Source organism: Chelonia mydas, chromosome 13 (genome assembly GCF_015237465.2).
Source record: "Chelonia mydas isolate rCheMyd1 chromosome 13, rCheMyd1.pri.v2, whole genome shotgun sequence".
NCBI classification, from domain to species: domain Eukaryota; kingdom Metazoa; phylum Chordata; order Testudines; family Cheloniidae; genus Chelonia; species Chelonia mydas.
The window spans coordinates 25,495,360-25,513,184 of record NC_051253.2 but is presented as its reverse complement, the minus strand read 5'-3'; the positions used below and the strand labels follow the sequence as shown (position 1 = coordinate 25,513,184).

The following is a 17,825-nucleotide window of genomic DNA, read 5'->3' as shown; positions in this document are numbered from 1 at the left end:
TTTTAGAAATGCACTTGTTACTGCTAGAGCATTTTTTTTTAAAAATGTATTTGTTGCTGCTTTCGTTTCAGAGTGCACCCAATTTGTAGTGGCATAAGGGAGGGACCTACCAAAGCACACTATGATCACAGAAGCTTGTAGAAGCAGCCTTGAGTGAGTCCCATACGCTACAGCCAAGTAGAGAGAGCGAGATTATACATCAGAACATACAAGAAAGGGTGTCTAACAAACCATACATAGTATATTACTGTTTCCCTCCCCAAACACATTAAATAAAGACTACCTCTTTAGGCAGTGGGAAGTAACAGGCAGGAGGATACTTCCACCCTTTAAAACAGAGCGCTCTTGTGAAGCCAGTTCTTCAGTCCACACAAAGTAGGAGTGCCCAGTAAGCAGACTGCTAGCTTCTTTGCCAACAGAAGGGCCCCACTTACACTGACAAGTTTGCTACAGTAGAGAATCACAATAGAGACAATGCCACATCCTCCTTCATACGACTTTCCTCTCCCACAATGCCTAGAAAACTCTTTTGGACCATGGCTAGGCAGATGGTAGGTAGACTACTGCTCATTATACACTGCATCTTCCATTTACCATCACCTTATGCTTCCACCCTCTCCCATTAGGCTGGGTCAGACACTGTTTTGCATGTTATCATAACCATAGTGGGCAAGCTCTCTACGGAAGGGAATGTACCTCTATGGCACCTAGCGAACTAAGGCCCTGATCCTTGCTTGGGGCTTAAGCGCTACTGTAATACAACCAACATAACAGCACCTCAGGCCAATTTATAACTTGTTTGGTCACCTGTGCAGACTGCAGCAAACCATTAATCCTCCTGTGTTAGAGTATGACTCCCTGCCACTGTAGGTTTTCCTATGCATATGGACCCCACCCTAGGAAGCTGATGCGTAGATTGGAAGTCACAAAGTGCAAGAGACAAAAGCAGAAGGGCACCAACAAGGGGCCATCTTTTTACTAGTCTACAATGGCAGCAAGGTTCGCATTACAAAGTGTTGGGCATCAGTCTAGATATAAGGCTTCCTGTGGAATTCGAGTCACATTTTAAAAAAACAACCTAGGGAAGATTAACAAACATGGGGCTAGACAGCTTCTTACTTCTGCCCTGGAGCTAAAGTGAAGTAAAGGAGGCTAGATCATTGCGGGAAGTTTCGCACAATTCAAGATTTAAGAACAAAATCATGTTAATTGTAGCACTGTATGTACAATTAAAAAAAATCACATCCACATAGTATTAGATAATTAGAGCTATAGAAACCTCTATTAAGCACAGTTTCAAGAAATAGGCTTTGGGTTTAGGATTTTCATAACCACTATAGATTTCCTGTAATTCCAATCACTTCAGTTGTGGCTGTTTCCTTCGAGAATCTCCTTAGACTACTAAAAACAAGGAGCTCCGTCTGTGAAAGGGAAAAATACTCAGCATTATTCCTTCTCCCTCCCCTCCACCCCCCAAATTATTAACACTATTGCTATATTATTAGGCTGATCTTAAACTAGAGGTTGAGAACAGTCTTTCCTCTTTTCCCACTACCTTGAGAACAGAGGTTGTACCTACTTTCCATTCGGGGGCTGACTGGGGAAAATGAGAGTGGTCAAGCAGTAAGGACATCTGAAACGGAACTGTTTCTGCACTGAATGGACCAGAACCACTCCCAAGATGAAACAAAGTTGCCCGCCTCCCAGCGTTTATAGTCAAAATGACAGGGATCAGCACAGGTCTGTGGGAGGCACAAGGAGTGAGTTTATTTATTAGGTTTGATGTATTGCTGCCCTTTGAATTAATCAAAATGACTTGAGCCTAGGAGGCCAGCTGGATTGTATCTTCATAACATCTAAAACCAAATTTAATTCCTGGATTCAAGAATAATCGAGGTGGTGAGAACATCCCCTTTCATGGTCAGAAGCCTATTTCAATGTCAATGACCGTGCTGTTAGCTCTAGATCAGGAGGTAGGTCTGTTGCTACCATGTCACCCTATTAGGGGAAAAAAACAAATTAATTTGCATGTGCAAATTAAATCTCCCCAACTGTTGACTGGCTCTCAGGGGGTTACGAGGTATGCTGGAGAAATGGGAGACTTAGATTGCATTCAAACCCTTGAAGCGAACACTGAAATACGCTAGTACACAATCACACACATACAGTACGTCTACAGACCCACAGTCTAGTGCATCAGTTCACAGATATTACAGAGAAGTCACGTCCATGTCGTTTAAACAACTCAACTGTGCCCTAGAGGTTAAGAAGCCCATTAAAAAAACAAAAACCAAGAATATGGTCTTTTTTTTTTTTTTTTAAAGGGGGGAAAATATCAGAGCTATAAACTGAGGTTAGTTTTGAATTTTGTTTTATTTTATCAGTCAGCTGTCCTTGCTTTATTAAACCTTATTCCTGCAGGAAAGTAAGGAGATACTGATCTAACGAAAGTCTGGCAGAGAGGCATACACTTGCTTCTGATTATCTACCATGGCTTGAGACACTGACAATATATCTTACCCACCATAAACCCATTATACATGCCCTGCTTCACTGTGCCTGGCCAGAACCCAGGGAATATGCTTGGAACTCTTTGGGCAATAGACCAGGTATGATTGACTGAGGCAGTGTGAATGGTCCCCACGCCATTTAAAGAGGTTTTTCAGCTCAGCAAAACAGGCTACAGCCCCTAACACTGAGCCCAGAAAACAACTGCTCAACTGCTTTGGGGAGAGTACCCCAGCAGTCTGGGTACCTTTGGAAACATGATTAAGATGAACTCACATTCTACATGTTCCTAATTTTAGAATGCTAAGAAACTCTAAAAAGCCTTATTTAAAAAAAATCCAGCAAGTCAACATCTTCTACCCATAAAGTTAAAAGCCAATGCTAGATTTGAGCCACTTTGTTTACGGTCATTGCAGGCTACGAGATTTATATGGTAGGAGGAGAAATCTGTCATACTATATATGCATAAACACAGTATACAGTGTTCACTTAGATAGGATTTAGGTTTTTATTTTATTTTTTTCTCCTTTTTGATCACCAACACCCTGATTTAAATTCCTTTGGGATTTCCCCCACATGAAACAGACAAGATCTCCCCACTCAAACAACATGATTGCTTAACTTGGGGGCAGGTGTTCGTTTTGGGGAGGGTGGAAAAGAACGCGCTGCTGGCATTCAGTCCCGACTCCAAAAAGCTAAACTGAAAAGGAGGAGTGAGGCGGAAGAAGGAGCTAAAAAGGATCAAAATATTTAGCAACCCCTCCCTCCCCACCAAAAAAAGCACGGGATACAAGGAAAAATAATCTGATTACACACAGGGTATATATTTTTACACACACTTTTACACACATCTAGATATAGTACATGTAAAAATATATGCTATACATACATCCACTCTCACTGAGGTGCTTTTAATACACCACTTGCACGTGTGTATGGGTATGTATACGTGTGTATGCATTAAATATACAGATCCTAGTAAGTGTATATGTGCATATGTACACATACATACAGGTAGGCCGGCTGCCAGCCTGCCATTAGCCACCCTCCCCCTTCTTTTTGTAGAAAACCCAGGCCTCCACCCTGAAATACCCTATCATTACCCTCTTCCTCCCCCTTCAAACAGGTCTCCACTGTGTAGCAACTGCTTTTGTAACAAGTGATTCTCAGGAAAATAAAATGTGTAGAAGGGGACAAAATAAGTGTATGTGTGCGTGTGTGCATGTGTATGTGCGTGTGTGTATGTACAGGGGTCACACTGTTCCACCACATCATCCTTCCAGCTCCCATCCTGTGCCTGGAGTGGGGCCCTCTTTCTTTTGGAATCAGCCAACGAAGCGCTGCATCCATCACCATCTTATTGCACACATTTGCTTCCAGGCTGCATTAAGGACTCTGCATTACATTCCACAGAGCTTTTCCTCCTTCCGTTTCAACCAAATACATCGATATGTGAACCCTGCTGCCCTGCCCCTGCACTTTGCCCCTCTACCCTCCCCCCCACTAAAGGAAAAAGAAAGAAAGGCTGCTTGCTAGCAGAGTGCAACAACAGTACACGCTGAACAGATGTTCTCTTCGGGAGCTCTGTGGAAGAGAGGTTATTTCTAACACAGTAAACAAAGCCATGCAAAAAGTGGGAGAGAGGGGGTGGACAGGGTAGAATAAGAGGTAGAAGAAAAAAACCCTAAGGATAAGGAAGAACAGAGCTGAGGAGAAGGAGAAAGAACACAGCATGGCAAGTGCTCAAGGCTTCATTTTTTTTGTTGTCCTCTTCTTGTAAACAAGCTAATAATTCTCATTAGATTGAACAAGTAAAAAGATTGAAGTTCCAAGTCTGAGGGGCTGGGGCTTCCAGGAGTCTTTTCAGTCTGTTCAGCAACACCATAGCCAGTGAGAGAAAACAAGAGGGGGAATTTTTGTTGTTGTTGTGTGTGGAATTTTTTTAAAATCTTCATTACTTAAAGCTGAGAGAAAAAAAGCCGAATTGGGAGCCCTTTGCCAGGTTGGCTCAGCGTCTCTAGACTGAATAAATCACACTAAGTTCAGAGAGAATTTTTTTTTCCTCTTTAATGATTTAGAAAAACATGTGTTTCCTTCCTCTTCCCCTTTGCTCAAAGGCGGGTCTGTGCCTCAGGGACGTAGATTTCAATGCTGTCCGCGCTCTCCGTGGCAGAATTCTGCCGGACAGAGGCAGCCCGCTTGGCTGCCATGAGACGCTTGCGAGCTTCCTGGCGTTGCTTATCCACAGAGTCAGAGGCTTTGTCCCGGTTCAGTGGGGTTTTGGGCTTGGCTGGCTTCTTTGGCACTGGAGGGGGTGGTTTCTTCTCTTCCTTTAAGAGACAGTAAGAAGACAGACAAAACATAAAATAAAAATGCACATACAAAAGTTCACTCTCTTCTGAGACAACAAGGAGAGGGAATGGTTTGTGGCCCAAAGGGGGACATGCCTTTCAGCAACGGAGCATCAAGTGAATGAGGAGAAAGGATTCTGGTCCAAGACACTTCTGTTACATACAGTTTTTACTCTCTGCTTTCCATTTAACAGACAATGCACTTAGTCTCACTCTCTGGTGGCACAGAATCCCACCCCCGGAAGCAGATATGGGTTTGCAGGTTGCTCCTAGGGCTTAATGATGGGTCAGAGCACATTGAGAAGATTAACACAGCTGGACTTTAAGAGGCAGAACTACAGTGTGCCATATAAGCTTTATAATACATAGTGAGCTGCGACTCATGTCCCCCCCACGTTTCAGAACTGATGTAGGCATAGAAATAAAGCACACACATGGGTTTAAAGTGAGATGGTTCTCACGGGTACTGATTACAGCCTATTCAGTAAAAACTTAGCCTCTTTATCCAACATCCATTTAACAAAGAGCCTGTCACCTCCCGCTATGTAAATGTGTGCTATTTACTCATCCACCCTTGACCCCCCCAAACACTTTTTCCCTGAAGGTTTAAGGAGTTTCTAAAACTCATTTTAATTTATTCTATAGGAATCTTCTTGATGCACCTCACAGGAGATTACATGTAGGGGGAGACTTTTTTCTGCTTTTGAACATGCAGGAAACATTATTATGATTACATGCATTAAGAAAAGGTAGAGAGTACGCAGCAAGCAGAAGACAGCAGCAGTTTCAGAAATCTAATCCATGAAATGGTAGTTAAAGAACATAGAGCTACAACAGAAGGGCTATTGCTGACTCAGCAGAGTGCACAATAGTTTGGCCACTCTGAACTGCCCCATGCTCACCTTCTTCTCCGGTGTTTCTGCCAGTTGCCAGCTGTTAGCCTTTAGGTGGTAGAGCTCATCAAATTTCATGCTGATGTCTTCAATGGACAACTGCAAGAGATCCCAAAACCCAGCTAGGTCCTGGGCTGTGGGTCTGGGATTGGCACTGGGGTTCTGCAAGGGAGAGGGTATCAACAAGAAAATCAGAAACAGCATGTCACCGAAGTCATGAGATTACAGAAGTCTGTGCTACATTACACTTTTACCCTTTGCAATTCTCAGCTCATGTCGACATCTACTGGCTGGAACTGAAACTGCAGACGTTTCTCTCAAGTATCCATAGGAAGAGGACAACCAAAATGTCTCATCTTCACCACACAGTGCATGTTCTCTTCTCTATAGGTTCTTGTACTGTACCCATCAGCATAGTATGAGCACATTCCAACAGTGCAATAAGCAAGTGACTAAATATTTGTCTTTTTTCCCCCCCCCCTCTCATTCTCTCTCCAGTAGAGACGTGTGTGCAGTGGAATATCTTGTTTTGATAGGGATTTTCAAAAATATACATGTTGCTATATGTTTACATTACAGAAGACACAGACAAAAAATTGTGCCTTGCACTTGGAGTGAAGGTGGTGATGTTTATGCTGTTCCTTAGTACTTGGGGGAGTTCATTCCACAGCTTCTGATTAGCCCCCAGAGAAAGTTCTGTCTCCCGTAGACAGACAGATGTCACTTACGATGCCTTGGTCCTGGCCAACCCTGACAACATTTACCGTAGGAGAGACCCAGTCTAGAATCCAAGTACATGTTGGTAGCAGGAAGCAAGACGGCTGCTTAGCCTAGTGCTAATCCCGCAGAGCTACCATACCAGAAGTCCTAAGTTTGAGTTCAGAGACCAGAAAATTTGTGGTTTCTTTTTTAGGCATCCAGATGCTATGGTAATACTTGAAATAACAAAACTGGACAAACCATAATCAGACCAAACGGGATAAAGCCTGAGAACCTGAGTGCCACTTGATACACAGAAATGCAAACAAGCTGTTTGTTTCTGCTAGAACTTGGTCAGAAGTAAAATACATTCTCTCTGAAATGGAACTGTGGGAGTTTAACAGTAACCCACAACTGGTTTGAAATATTCTAAATAGATGACAGAAGTTTCTCCAAACAGCTAGCTGTTCCAAGTGAACTGGAGTTGGGTCCCTGAAGAATCTGAGCTCTACACATGGACCTGGTTTTCAGAGTGCTCAACACACACATCTGGTGTCAGATTTTTAAAAGATCTCCATACTCAGCATGCACCCAACATGCTGAGCTTTCTAGAAAGTCTGGCCCCTGGATTCTCTGCCAGTACAAATGTCATTACAGCTATCAGCACAACCAAAAGCAGTCATTCAGCACTACCCCCTATTTTCATGGCCCATAAAACTTTTCCAAGAAATGTCCACTGGGGCTGCAGTTTGACTCATACCTCAGCCTGAAGGCTAAATTATTTTCCCCAGAAGGTTTCAATAAAAGCTACTGAGCCCTGACTGAAGTGTTCCTTAAACATCAGAAGGGCTTTCACCCTCGGATAAATCTAAAAATACATTTTAAAAATTTTAAGTTGGTCCTGTTGAGACCTAAGCCAGGACAAGCAACTTCGCCACATTTGAAGAAGTCTGAGTCACACACAGCATTTTACAAGCAACTGGAATCAGTACTGTGGGGACGGTTCCATCAGCCATGCAGGGTAAGCGTATTCTGAGAGCGTTTGGGGGCTTTTTATAAACACTTCATTTTTGGCTAACCCTTTGCAGTTCATCTTAAAAAATATTTCAGAGTAATAAAATATATGGCTCAACCAGGCATTCGGAACGCAGAATCTCTCTGCAGCCTACCAGGATTCAAGCCTCGAGCAAATTACAGACATTTGTTTCAATCCTCTCTGATAAATACTCGAGCCAAATTATGCCTCCCAATAGATGTGCTTGGCTACCACTGATATCAGTGAGAATCATGAGCAGGCATCCCAGGGCAGAACATAGCTTTAATGCTGCACACATACAACAAGAAAATGTGTGAGGTGCCCAAGCTACCCCTCTTCGGTTGCTAAACTGACAGTAAGTGCATGTTAAGAAAGTCAGCCTCCTGTTACCGCACAGCTTGTGAGACCCGCTTAGTTTTTATTTTAAAAAGCATCATCCATCTTTGGCACCAGGAAACGGCCCGGTTGTATTATACACAGAGCTGCTTCAGCTTAGCAGTACAGAGCTGTGGTTAGACAACTGCCATTTTACAAAGTTACTTCTACTCACCAAGTTTTGCTCACAGAGGCCCCGGAACTGCTGGAACTTTTGTGACATTAGTAACTGTGCGCTGCCCACTGCGCTGAGGACTTTCCCTAAGACTAAAGAAAGAAAAAGGAATTTGAGACGTTAGATAAGAAATAAAAACATCTGAATGTAGCAAACAAGAATTTTTCAAAAAGTTAAGATGCTTCCTAGCATTTATACACATTGGCTTACACTTGTTCTATGAGCAAAATTGTGTTTTACACTCATGTTTTAAACAAGCCATGTCACGAATGATCTATTGTTACAAATGGATGCATTGCCCCTAGGTCTCTGTATACTTTGTTCTTCCTTGTTCTACTGCCAAGAGAGCCATCAAGGATGGCAGACAGCCACGCTGCCACACGATTCTGTTTCTGCAGTAGAGTTTTACTGAGGTTCCTAGGCAGAGGAATCGTTTTTGGGTATGTTTTACACTGCAAAGAGAGACCTGTGGCAGCAAGTCTCAGAGTCCAGTCAACTGACTTGGGCTCGAGCTACGGGGCTAAAAACAGCAGTGTAGATGTTTGGGGTTTGGGCCGGAGCTACCTGAGCCTAAACATCTACACTGCTATTTTTAGTCCCATAGTGTGAGACCGCAAGTCCAAGTCAGCTGACCCGGATTCTGAGACTCACCTGCTGCAGGTTTTTTGTTTTGAACTGTAGACTTGTCCCTAGAAGCCAGTTTGATATCCTCTAGAACCCCTCTTCCCCATTATGTACTTAGAGAAAGTGAATTCCAGAGACCCCTAATTCTACAGAGAAGGGAAGCCGCATTCCAGCTGTGATAGATTGCTTCACTTATTGTCCAATTTGTACACAGTACTATTGGTATCTATAGCGCGATGCTTCCTAAAACAGAGGGCACTAAAATCATTAGATTAGAGCCTACAGCAAGGTTGAATGACAAGCCTTTTAAGGCACAATCTATAGGCGAGCCACCATTGAATGTGCAATGCCCCTGACCTGCAGGCATATGCACTCAGACAGACCTTAACCCACTCTTCCAAAATACAAGAGGATCATGAGGAGGGCAAATCAACCATCTCTTTTCACAGAAAGGTTTAAACATTGAGCAGTTCATAAATATTTAGCAGAACGAAGTGTTAGGTCCCAGGATTTAAAGACTCTTCCTCAGAGTGCTCAGCGGAGCTCTTAGGTGTGGAAACATTGTCCTCTCTTGCCACGAATAGAAGCGTTTGGGCTTTTTACTTCTGGAGGCTCAGCTGAAGACAAAGCAAGAACTCTCAAATGCATTGCAGGATCATATGGCAGTGAGGAACTCAATGACAGATCCTTTACCTGTTCATTTTCTGGGCTTTAACTGTTTTTAGTATTTGGGTCTGGTTTGCTGGGCATGAGCTGGACTCTCCAAACACACTTTCAGACTTAGTTCTGCATTAAAGAATTTGCTGGGAAATATTTACTAAGGGCTAGATGGACCCCATCCCCTATTACTCCCTTGCTCAAATGAGTAAGGGCTGCTCAGCGCACAGCTCCTGCCATGGGGGGAGAGCAAAGCTGGTCCCTTGATCCTGCCCCTGCAAGCAAGCAGGTGAGGAAGGTCTAAGAGTGGGAACAGCCCTGCCCTGCTTGTCCAACTTGCCAGCCAGAACAGCTGGCTTGATGTGTGGAGGCTGGGGGAGGGGAAATGAAGAGTAAATGGGATGATGTAAGCCACCCCGTACCTCCCAAACAACGGAGCAGTGATTTGTGTCTGAGTCACTCCTAGGGCAGTGCAGCTTCTGGCGTTACAACCCAGCCCTAGGTAAAGATCATGCCCACTGTAGCAATGCCACCCACATTTACTTTCCTAAGTAACCTCACTCTGTGCCTGCTCCATGTGATTTTAGAATCAGACTAACACTTATCCCATCTAGTCCCTTCCTGGCCAGCACCACCCCTTTCCTTTGTCAGGGTGTTCCACATGCTAGCAAGTCTCAAGGTATGTCCACCCTCGCAGGGTTTTTAGCCCCGCAGCCTGAGACAGCTGACCCAGCCCAGCCGTGGGTTTTTTATCCCAGTGAAGACAGACCCTCACTGTCAGGAAGATTCTCCAGCTACTCAGCTTCAATTCTCATTTTCTTAAATTTTATCCCACCACAAGTTTATCAGGCCACTACAAATAAGTTTTCCCCATTCCAGTTACACCCCATGTTCCTCCCGAGTGCCATGCAGTTCTCAACACCCACCTTCTTCAGAGAGATTGTTCTCTTTGGTCTCCTGGTCCATCTGACGGCACCATCCTTCTAACCTTTCTGTTTCTGCCTGCAGCAGTTTCAGAAACCAGTACCCATCCCGCCTGCAGGCTCCTGGTTGTGTTGGTTCTGATGGTGAGTTGGAGGACGTCTCAAGCCAAGGGTCTGGAGGAGGGAGAGAGGAAGGCTCTAGGGCTGGGTCACTACTATCTCCATAGGAGAGATTTCTCTTGAACTGGGAGGGCTTGGCTGGTTGCCTGGTACTGGCATCAACGCTGACGGAGTTGTGGCGCGGGGGACAATCAGCAAGGCTTCTCTCAGACGATTTACAGCTTGAGTGATTCGGTTCCTGTGCATCGGAATCGGCGTCCTGTTTGGAGGACATACTGCGAGAGTGGCTGTTTCTGCAGAAAGAGCAGGAGCAAGAGAATGAAGGGGAGCCCTCCAACTGGCTGGATTCACACACTGGTACACAATGCAACGGGTTTGTTTACGGTGCCTGCAGCTGAGCCTTGTTTCCCCCTCAGCCCCACCGCCTTAAACACAAATACCCACACCACACATGCAGACAGACAAAATTATAAGGTTGCCTGCTTACTGCACTAGGCCATTCAGACGAAATGACTGACGTGCATCTCTAATTACATCTTGGGTTCGGTTTTTATTTCAAGCGCCCATTGATTTAGCTGTTTACATTACAGAGCAAGTACTTTTTTTGATAAAAGTATGTGCTGCTGCTCATCACAGTTAGTATTGAGACATGGGTCTCAGGTAATTGGCAAAGTGCAGTTTAAAGGGATAAAATAAAAGAGCCTGTGTCTTTCACTTACCGCCACTCGTCCTCTACCTGTACTCCGATGGACTGGAATTTGGTGGTTGGTGTAGGGGGCTCCTCCTTTGCCACTGGCTGAAGGCAGTCAACCTTATTAAACAAAACAAAACAAACAAACAAAAAAACAAACAAAAACTTGCTGCTAGAATTCATGTTAGTAGAACAAGAGAGATGCAACCACACACACAGAGCATACAGATGCTGTAAACCAATTCGAAGGCTGTTTTAGGATGGATGGCACAGGATGGATAGACTGCTAGCCTAAGGAGAAGTCACCAGTGCCCCAATCTGCTGAGGACGTCAGAGTTTATCCCTAGCCCTGCAGTAATCAGACAGCCATTCTGGATCTGGCTTTATCAACTGCCACAATAGAAACACGTAGGCGAAGGGTTTTGGTGCCTCAGAGCAGCTGCATGTACAAGGCAGGCAGGCAGATGGCCGTTCTGAGGCTCAAGAGAGGGCAGCAGCCTGACTGTCAAAGCGGCATCCCTAGAACAGGGGCTCTCAAACTTTCTGAAGCCTCGTATCCTCTCATCAACTTTCCCTCTCCCCACCCAAGAACAACATGGAAGCCCTAAGGAGTTAGTTGCAGCCGTAGGTGAACCCAGGTACTGGAGGTAGGGTAGGTCACAGCATGAGAACCTCAACCCCAGAATAGGGTCGGGGGGAGCAGGTCAAAACGGTCAGACTCTTTAAAAAGGGAATTCTTCCTCTACCCCTCCCCCGCACCGTTGTTTGCTCCAACTCCCACTATTTCTGTGGGGAAGAATCAATATCACAGTGACATTGGATGAAGTGAGCTGTTAGTCTCTAAGGTGCCACAAGTACTCCTTTTCTTTCTGCCAGCTAGATTTCAGCAGCAGAACAATTCACAACCCAATGTAAAGCCTCATGTTGAAGGTACAGTTTGCACTGCCGAACTTCCATGGCATTCAGAATGATTAACTGTGGACAAGATGGTAAGCAAGGACTAACTTGTCTGCTTTGGGTATGGCTTCAACACAGAAGAATTTAACGTGGTTATATCGAGGTGCATATTACGTTGGATAAAAGGTTGTTTCTACAGGATGAAGAAAACGGGGAAGTCTGGTGCTATAGAAGATGGGTTTTAAACTGCACTTTCAAACCCATAGTCACACCTGCCGAACCCACATGTTTTGCATTTAAACTAGCAAGTGGGAGGTTACTACTTCAGCATGTCATAAGGTGACGTACAGCAGGCGCTTGTGGATACAACAGATGAACATAAAGCTTAGCCACCTGCATTTGAAAGGTTGTCCACAAGCAAAAGGCAAATAGATTAGTGTTTTTTTTTGTTTGTTTTTTATTTATTAAACTTCTCCAAAAGAAGCCTTTGCAGGACAAAGCTTGGATACACACTCTTCTCCCTGAGCAGTTTTCATTGGGCTATAAAGCTAGCAACTGGTTTTCATTAGTTTGTATGTTCTGTTTGCTTTCAGCAATAGAAGTTCTCAGAGAACCAACAGGGGTGAAGGAGGGGCACTCCCACAGGTAGACTGCATCAGAGCCATGGTGCCATAATCATTACAGCCCCAAACATGTTTACAGTTCTGGAATAGAAGAGCTGGAATCTTAAATGAAGCTTGACAGTATTGACAGTATGCAGACTGACCTGAAAATACAGTCCATGGCACACAAACTCTAGCATTTGTGCATATGTACTTTTGGCAAGAAGCCCCTTTAAAGAGAATTACCCATTTAACAGAGCTCCATTATTTTATGACATTTTTATTTTGTACTAAACACATTCCTGTTATAGCAACATTTTGTTGTATTTCACCTCTGAGTGCACTGGATGATTGTTCTACAAAATGGTTAATTTCTTTAGCTATTTGGGGGGGTTCAGCTGCATGTTTAGTTACAATACACATGCTAAACAGATAAGTTAAGAACATTTAAGAACATTCTCTGTTACACAAAGGAGTACAAACTATTCCATACTTGTATTCCTATAGACGACAGCTTCCTTTTGGGGATATTCTCCACTTTAGGCTCTTCACTTGTCAGAGTTCCTTTGTCACTTTTCAAGGTTGCATTTTTCTGGGGTAACTCTGGAGCATCTCTGGCTGGAGTCACAAGGCTGCCTCTTGTCACACTGGGTGTTCTGGTACTGTCTAAGCTGTCTGAAGAATTACTCAGTCCCGATTGGCTGTTGACGTCGCTCTTGTGGTCCTGGCTATCCAGGTAGGTGTCCTGGGCTGATTCAGTGCTGCTCTGCACGGTGACAGAGATGAACGGCTTTGAGGTGGTCCGAGGTGGGACGGGGGGAGGTGTCTTTTTATATGCCACTAGGCATGATGAACCTGCAACAGCAGAGGTGGGAAGGAGCAAGAGAATGGAATTGAAGAGAATGGGACAGAGATACAGTGAAAGAAAAAGAAAAAGCAGGTCAATTATAATATTCAGGAGAAATCTCCAAGTAGAAATTTGAAGAAATGCAGAAACACCAATCTAATGCCAACAGCTTGCACTGAGTGACCCACACCAAAGCATTTAAGAGGGGGAGGGAAGCCAGCACTATCCTGCAATAAAGTTCAAGAGAAACAACATGATGTGAGAGAGGCGGGAAGGTGGAAACGTAGTAAAGAAGATCCTGCCAAACTGCTAGAGTGTTTGACAGGGAAAGGCCACCACAAAGCAGAAGTTCTGTGGAACCTTGATTTTTTTTTTTAAATCGTGTTTAGTGTCCTGGTAAAGTCAAATCGCTCAGTTCTTTGTTCCCATCAGTTGACAAGTTTCTGTATCCGGACCAGGCTGACGTTTGTTCCTACAAAAGGGAAAGAGGCCATAAGGGTTTCTTCCAGCAGGCAGTAGCTATAATGGTCACAAAGCACTTTACAAACCCTGAAGTGTTGGTTTTTAATCTTTAAAGGTATTTAGGTGCCTAAAGATGCAGAGATGCCAGGAGTTTCAGAAGGGCCTATCTACGTATTTAGGTCCCTAAATACCTTTACAAGTCTGGCTCTGAATACACAGTACATTATTTGCCATGACTGATTTGAGAGTTGGAAACAGGTATCCGGCATCTTCCCCAGCATGCAGCTCAGTTCAGGGAACTGAAAGTCATCTTGGATTCACGAGGATAAAACACCACCATCCCACAACACACGTCAGTACAGTGGTTCGGAATAAAGAAGAGTCCTAGAAATAAATTAGTCAGTGGCCATCCGCGTGTCAGCATTCAGCAAATCTCACATAGTAAAAGACTTAAAACACAAGACACCCAGGAGATACTGTATGTACCAGTCAGGCTTTGATATTTCCAAACAAGAGATGTAGGTGTACACTACAACCGCTAGAAGAGAGCCGGAGTCCTTGCAGAACCTCACACAGGAGGCGAGACTACTTTGCTGCTCTAACCATTTAGGAGCTTAGACTAGGATTCTGAAGGTGTTAGTAGCCTAGTGTAGACATAACTGTGTGCCTTAGGATGCCCCGAGGTTATAACTTGATCATTTTAATGTGTTAAAGGCACACAGTTATGTCCAAATTCAAATCAGGACAAGGCTTTCATGTTAACAGTCTTCCTAATAGCATCTCTCGCGCACACCCTGGCTGTGACAGTGAAAATCTATTAGCGGTAGTAGGTATGGGAATTTAACAATCGCTAAGAAACATTTTCCCAAGGCCGAGTACAAGAGGTCCAGCTTTCCACTTCTGCAAACCAAAAGTAACCATGTGCCCATCCTTCAGCCAGTTAGTTTATTCCCACTAAGTCACCCAAACTAAGTGCCGAATGGCACTGAGATAGCAACAGGACAATACCAGAGAATTAACCAGAGGGACAGAAATAGCCTAAATCAGCACTCATGTCTTTGCATGGTGGCACCCAGTAAAGATGGGCCAGTGGGCAGCCTTCGTTGTGGAGACTGGAGCAGCATGCAGTCAGTATAGGAGAACCTGCATATTTTGTTTCAAGTGCTTTTAGATACCCTGCTGGAAGGGCAGATTTTATTCTCCGGTCACCTCCTTTAAATTCCTGGCAGTTTCTGTATATCGGGGTTCTCAAACTTCATTGCACCGTGATTCCCTTGTGACAACAACAATTACTACACGACCCGAGGAGTGGGGACCAAAGCCTGACCCCGCCTGAGCTCTACCACCTCAGGTGGGGCCAAAACCAAAGCCTGAGACCCAGGTGCTGGGTCTTAGGCTTTGGCTTCAGCCCCAGGTGGTAGGGCTCAGGCTTTGGCCCTGGGCCCCAGCAAGTCTAATGCCAGTCCTGGAGAACCCATTACAATGGGGTCATGACCCACTTTGGGGTCCTGACCCACACTTTGAGAACCGTTGCTGTAGATGATTATGTGACAAACCATTATTTTGCTGTGACCAGGTCTACACTAGAAAAGTTTTGCCAACAATTCTATACTGGCAGAAGTTCCTGCATAGATGCAGCTTACGCTGGCAAAGAAGTGCTTTTGCCTAAATAGCTTACAAGTGAAATAAGCTATACCCACAGAAGTTCTTTTATGCTGCTATAAACTGTGCCTATGCTACGACTTCTTCTGGTATAGAAATATTGTAAGAGAAGTTACACCCCTAACAAATACGGCTATACTGACAAAAGTTTCTAATGCAGACCTGGCCTAAGTTTGGGACAAACAGAAGCCATCCTGCCGGGCTTTTCCCACCCAGCCTGACTGCAATACTACTATAACCCCTTTCCTAAATACCTGGGTCTCTCCCACGCAGACTCTTCATCCTTCTGCAGCTAGATACAACACTAATAATACTATTAAAAAAGTTGCTTAAGTTTAACCAGGTACTTTAACTTAGATGAGGTCATCTGCTATCGTAACAGTGGGGTCCTATGACATAGCCTGGATTACAGCAACATTACAGTGAACAGCTCCTGTTTTACTGCTGGGCTGTAAATGTATCCGAGGAGTACTGATCATTTCCTGGCTGCTGTTTCAGCCTACCATGCTTCAGTGTGATTGGGTCAGTAAATCAATTACTAGCCTACTGATGTAAATCCTTACTTGTAAGCAAAACAAAAGAGGGTGTTGGACTTCTGCAAACCAGTCACTATTTGTGTACAGAACAGGAACATGCAGGGGAGGGAAACCCGCACTGGGAAAACATTTTATTTGGGGTTATCAAAGTAGACAAACATGAGGCCCAGTAGTCCAGCTTCCACAGGCTGCAAGGACTCTGTTTTGGGTGCCCTGTAGATTCATTTTGAAGGTTGGTATTTCCTCTCAATCTTGTTCCCAGTGATCACCAAAGGAACTGGTCTTGATGTGTGGGACAGTGAATGCAAGACTTCACAGGGAAAGGAAGTCTATAGAAAGTGAGTAGGAAGATACTCAGAATGCGGACATCAATGGAGAATAAGTAATGCTATAAAGAGGTTGTGAATTCAATAGTAAAAGCAGAAGAAACAACTGGAAATGAATCAGGGAGTCAAGGGCAACAGAGGATACTCAGGGAAACAATACGATTAAAAGTTAAACATGCTCAAGTACTTTGCAGAACCTTAGAATAAGCACTTCCCACCCCTGCAGCAAACGGAGCAAAATCTATGCTGTCAAGCAGAGGCTAAAAGAAAGTAAACTGCAAAGTAAATAGCCAGATCTTAGTCTCTAAGCCAGCATCTTTCCCTCCCTCAATTTATGCTAAATTAAACTACAGCAATTTTAGTCAAGTAAATTTCATAGCTCTGATATTCAGCAACATTTAGAAGACACTGGAGAGCATTTTTTGGAATGGTTAAGTAATATCACAAATCAAAACAAAGGTGGTGCTTGGTCACTTGCAGAAACATGCCCACTTCATCATGCTTCAAGAAGCGTTTCATGTCAACTGGTTAATGGGCCCATCCCAGAAAGGATGGCTCAATTTTGAACAAGAGAATGCCAGTGGGATCCCCTCCCCACTGCAGACAGTCCCCTCCTCCCTCTTCTCCCCCTCCCTGCACACCCTCATCCAGCAAAGTTGTTTCAGCTGCTGCCAGCTCTCCACCCAAATATGAGCTCACTGCTGTTATATCATCTCAATCTAGCTAGAGTGGAGCATTTACAAAGGAAGAGGACTTACCATCTTTTGGCTGTGTGCATATAGTGCCTAGCACAACAGCTCTCTGGTGGGAGCCTCTAGGCACTATGGCAGCACAAATATGAAATGATTTTAAGTTGCAGATTGTTTTGCAGCGATAACATAACACTGCGGAACTGTTTACAGGCCAAGTTAATTTCTGTCAGGGAGATGCTGGGTCTGGGGCAAACTGCAAGATAGGACAGTGTAACTAGGACTGAGAATCATGATGCTTAAAGGGTCCTCATCAGCTCTCTGCACTGCTGGCAGAATGTATTAGTTTAAAAAACCAAGAACAGTCCCAGGCAAAGAGCAAGAACGGCGATGAAAATGTTTCTACAGCAAGATTTCTGGTTTGCAGCATTTTAATCTTCCCATTCAAAGGTGTTTTTTGCTTTTGAGTCCTATCTAAACAAGTTTACTAAAATTCGTAGGCTAGGTCTACACTACAGCCTAAGCCGGCATAAATGTCGCTAAGGGGTGTGAATTAACCACCCCCGTGCGACATAAATTACACCAACGTAAGTGCTCGTGCACACAGCTTCTCCCACCAACACAACTTCTGCGACTCATGGAGGTGGGTTTTTTATGCTTATGGGAGAGCTCTCTCCCATCAACAGAGAGGGTCTTCACCAGACGGGGTGCAGCTGAGCCGCAGTGCTGTACATACACACATGGCCTTGGCC

At 44.3% G+C, this 17,825-nt stretch overlaps 1 protein-coding gene across 7 annotated transcripts in view; it reads right to left on the bottom strand.

Annotated features, from left to right (window-relative positions):
* Window positions 1–1,232: 1,232 nt before the first annotated feature.
* DLGAP4 (DLG associated protein 4) overlaps window positions 1,233–17,825 on the bottom strand; it is a 335,649-nt gene continuing 319,056 nt past the window's right edge. For 2 of the 7 annotated variants that reach the window (XM_043527463.1, XM_043527464.1), the window contains exons 2-8: window positions 13,759–13,870; window positions 13,045–13,406; window positions 11,081–11,172; window positions 10,245–10,654; window positions 8,038–8,129; window positions 5,762–5,914; window positions 2,993–4,838 (exon numbers count right to left, since the gene is read on the bottom strand). In XM_043527463.1, coding sequence (XP_043383398.1) covers window positions 4,620–4,838; window positions 5,762–5,914; window positions 8,038–8,129; window positions 10,245–10,635 — 855 coding nt within the window. In that variant the 5' untranslated portion in view covers window positions 10,636–10,654; window positions 11,081–11,172; window positions 13,045–13,406; window positions 13,759–13,870 and the 3' untranslated portion in view covers window positions 2,993–4,619. Of the gene's footprint in view, window positions 4,849–5,761; window positions 5,915–8,037; window positions 8,130–10,244; window positions 10,655–11,080; window positions 11,173–13,044; window positions 13,407–13,758; window positions 13,871–17,825 lie in introns of all 7 variants that reach the window. The other 5 variants (XM_043527462.1, XM_037915416.2, XM_037915413.2 and 2 more) reach the window with 3 other exon arrangements.